Source organism: Trichosurus vulpecula, chromosome 6, assembly GCF_011100635.1.
Source record: "Trichosurus vulpecula isolate mTriVul1 chromosome 6, mTriVul1.pri, whole genome shotgun sequence".
Taxonomy (NCBI): Eukaryota; Metazoa; Chordata; class Mammalia; order Diprotodontia; family Phalangeridae; genus Trichosurus; species Trichosurus vulpecula.
In genome coordinates, this window is record NC_050578.1 from 259724313 (window position 1) to 259727244 (window position 2932).

The window sequence follows — 2932 nt, forward strand, 5'->3', positions numbered from 1 at the left end:
TGACTGAACAACAACAAATCCTTTTTTTTTGTTTTATTGATATCCGCAACATATCATTTATCTTTCTGTTTGGCACATAATCTTTCTTCAGTAGAGTACTGAAGAGTCACACTTTGGAAGGTTTCCTCTTTCAATCTTTGTGAAATCCAGGTAACTTTTTCATTTTAGTTACCATATTATTGAGTGTCCATATATTTATTCAGTGTGATGTGATGGAAAGAGCCCTGGCTTTGAAGTGAGGAGATGTTTGAATTCAAGGTCAGCCTTCAGAAATCACCAGGTGTGTGACTTCTCTAAATTTCAGTTTACTCATAGATCTCATTCTTTGGATTCATACTCCTAACGTACTCAATAAATTCTTATTGATTGATTTAGTTATAAAATATAGACACTAATATTTGTAGTAATTAGTAATGAACTACTTGTAGGGATTTATAAGGTTGTTTTGAAGATCAAACAATCGCATAATATGTTTTGCCAACCTTAAAGTTCTAAAATCAGTTTTAATAGGAACTATTATTATTTTTTATTCATATGATATCCATTCTCAGTGATCTCTTAATTATTTTGATCCTTGCAATTTTCTCTTTAAGCATAACATGTTCATGTTTCTCTACTTTATTATTTCTTGATTTAAATTCAACTTTTTTATGTGACTGTAACTTCTTAATTTCTGGACTCAGATCAGTATTATAAATTGTAATTCACCCTCCTCATGTAACATTTTGAAGTACCTGACTTGCAGAAACTTTAAAGATGTTGTTATATGCTATCTTCCCTGATTAGAATGTGAGTTCTTTGAGAGTAGGGAATGTATTGCTATTCTATTCTCATCCTAGCATTTATCACAGAATTTTGCACATAGATAGCACTTAATAAATACCTTTTGACACATCCATCCATCAATTCATCTACCCATGCATGTATTAATCCACACCTTCATGCACACATACATGCATCAACGTATCTATCTTTTTATCTGTCCATTGATCCATCCATCCACCCTTCCATTGATCGTCCATCCATCCGTCCATTTGCTGTTCTTGTAATAGTAAACCATGTCAACAGTTACAGTGGCCTTATCTTCTTTTGTCTTATTTCAGGGCTATTGAGCTTCTTAGGAGTTGATATGACATCATTGGATTCCATGGCTGTTACAAACAATGTGAACCAGTTAATATTCACGGGGCTCTTCCAGGATCGAGACACACAGAGCATTTCTTTTGTGGTGTTTCTTCCCATGTACATGGCCACAATGTTGGGCAATGGCCTCATCATCTTAACTGTTAACACTAGCAAGAGCCTGAGCTCCCCCATGTACTTCTTCCTTAGCCACCTGTCCTTAGTAGAGATCTGTTACTCCTCTACTATTGTTCCTAAGTTCATTTCTGGCTTGTTGGCTGAGAATAAAATCATCTCTTTGGACGTCTGCATGACCCAGATCTTTTTCTTCCACTTCTTTGGAGTTGCTGAGATCCTCCTGCTCACAGTGATGGCCTATGACCGGTATGTGGCCATCTGTAAACCCCTGCACTACATGACCATCATGAGCCGTCCTGTGTGTCATGTGCTGGTGTTTAGCTCCTGGCTAGGGGGCATGTTCCATTCTGTGGTTCAGATCCTCATCACTGTGCAATTGCCCTTCTGTGGTCCCAATGTGATTGACCATTATTTCTGTGACCTCCACCCCTTGTTCAAGCTTGCCTGTGCTGATACTTTTGTGGCAGGAATTATTGTGTTTGCCAATAGTGGTTTATTCTCTGTGATTTCCTTTCTCTTCCTGATTTCTTCTTATGTTGTCATCTTGGTTCACTTGAGAAACCAGTCAGCAGAGGGGAGACGCAAGGCCCTCTCCACTTGTGCGTCCCACATCACTGTTGTCCTCTTATTCTTTGGTCCTGCCATCTTTCTGTACTTGCGGCCCTCTTCCACCTTCACTGAAGACAAACTTGTGGCTGTGTTCTACACAGTGGTGACTCCAATGTTGAACCCCATAATTTATACTTTGAGAAATGCAGAAGTAAAGAATGCTATGAAGGGGCTGTGGAGGAAGAAAGTGAATTTGAGAGTGGGATGAAGATGAACTGTGACTTTGGTGATAGTACTTATTTTGAATTTGATTCTGGAATGGCTACAGAAGTGGCAGAAAGAAACTTACTCAAGGAATTTGTCTGTATCTTTAAAAGTAGCATCTGTGAAACTGGATATTGTAACAGAGTCTTGGATTGAGAATGAAAGCCTCTTCTTTTGTGTCCTGACAAAAACCAGGACTACTTGAGTGACCCAGGGTCATCCATGTAACCTCTATGGGTTTCAGTTTTATCACCTATAAGATAGTGACATTGGGCAAGATGGTCTTTTCCATCTTTCCAACAAGCAAACACTCATGACAAGTCTACTCTGTGCCCATCATCATCCTGGAACCTAGGATGGAAAGACCAAAATTCCCTTGGTTCATACATGTGTATAGAGAAGTAAGTAGAAGATATAAAAATAAATGCAGGTATTAAATGGGTCACTAAGACTGGAGGAATCAGGATGTTCTCCTCCGTTCATAGTACTGCAGTATGAGCCTCACCTCATCCATCACTGTACGAATCTCATGCAATGTTGCAGAAAGAGGCCAACTTCCTCCTATTCTGGGCTGGTCTTACATATAGAGGAAAAAAACAAACTCTACCGTAGTGTAGTTCAAGAGATGCTAGGAAGTCCCCGTCTTCTCTCCAAAAGACTTTCTTTCCTGGTCTTTTCCTGATGTATGCACTTCTTTCATCAATCTTTTTAAAAAAATTCTCTTTTTTATTGTGAGCTTTATAATTATCAACAAACATTTATTTCAATATTAAAAGAGAAAGGAAGAAGATTGTATAAGAAAATGTGGACTTCCATTATGTAGAATTATTCTTTAATGTGAATATTAAAAAATTCCATA

At 38.0% G+C, this 2932-nt stretch overlaps 1 protein-coding gene across 1 annotated transcript; it reads left to right on the forward strand.

Annotated features, from left to right (window-relative positions):
* Positions 1 to 1147: 1147 nt before the first annotated feature.
* On the forward strand, positions 1148 to 2077 carry LOC118854969 (olfactory receptor 4B1-like). The gene has a single exon (XM_036765133.1). The coding sequence runs from the start codon at positions 1148 to 1150 to the stop codon at positions 2075 to 2077; it is 930 nt and encodes a 309-aa protein (XP_036621028.1).
* The last annotated feature ends 855 nt before the right edge of the window (positions 2078 to 2932 follow it).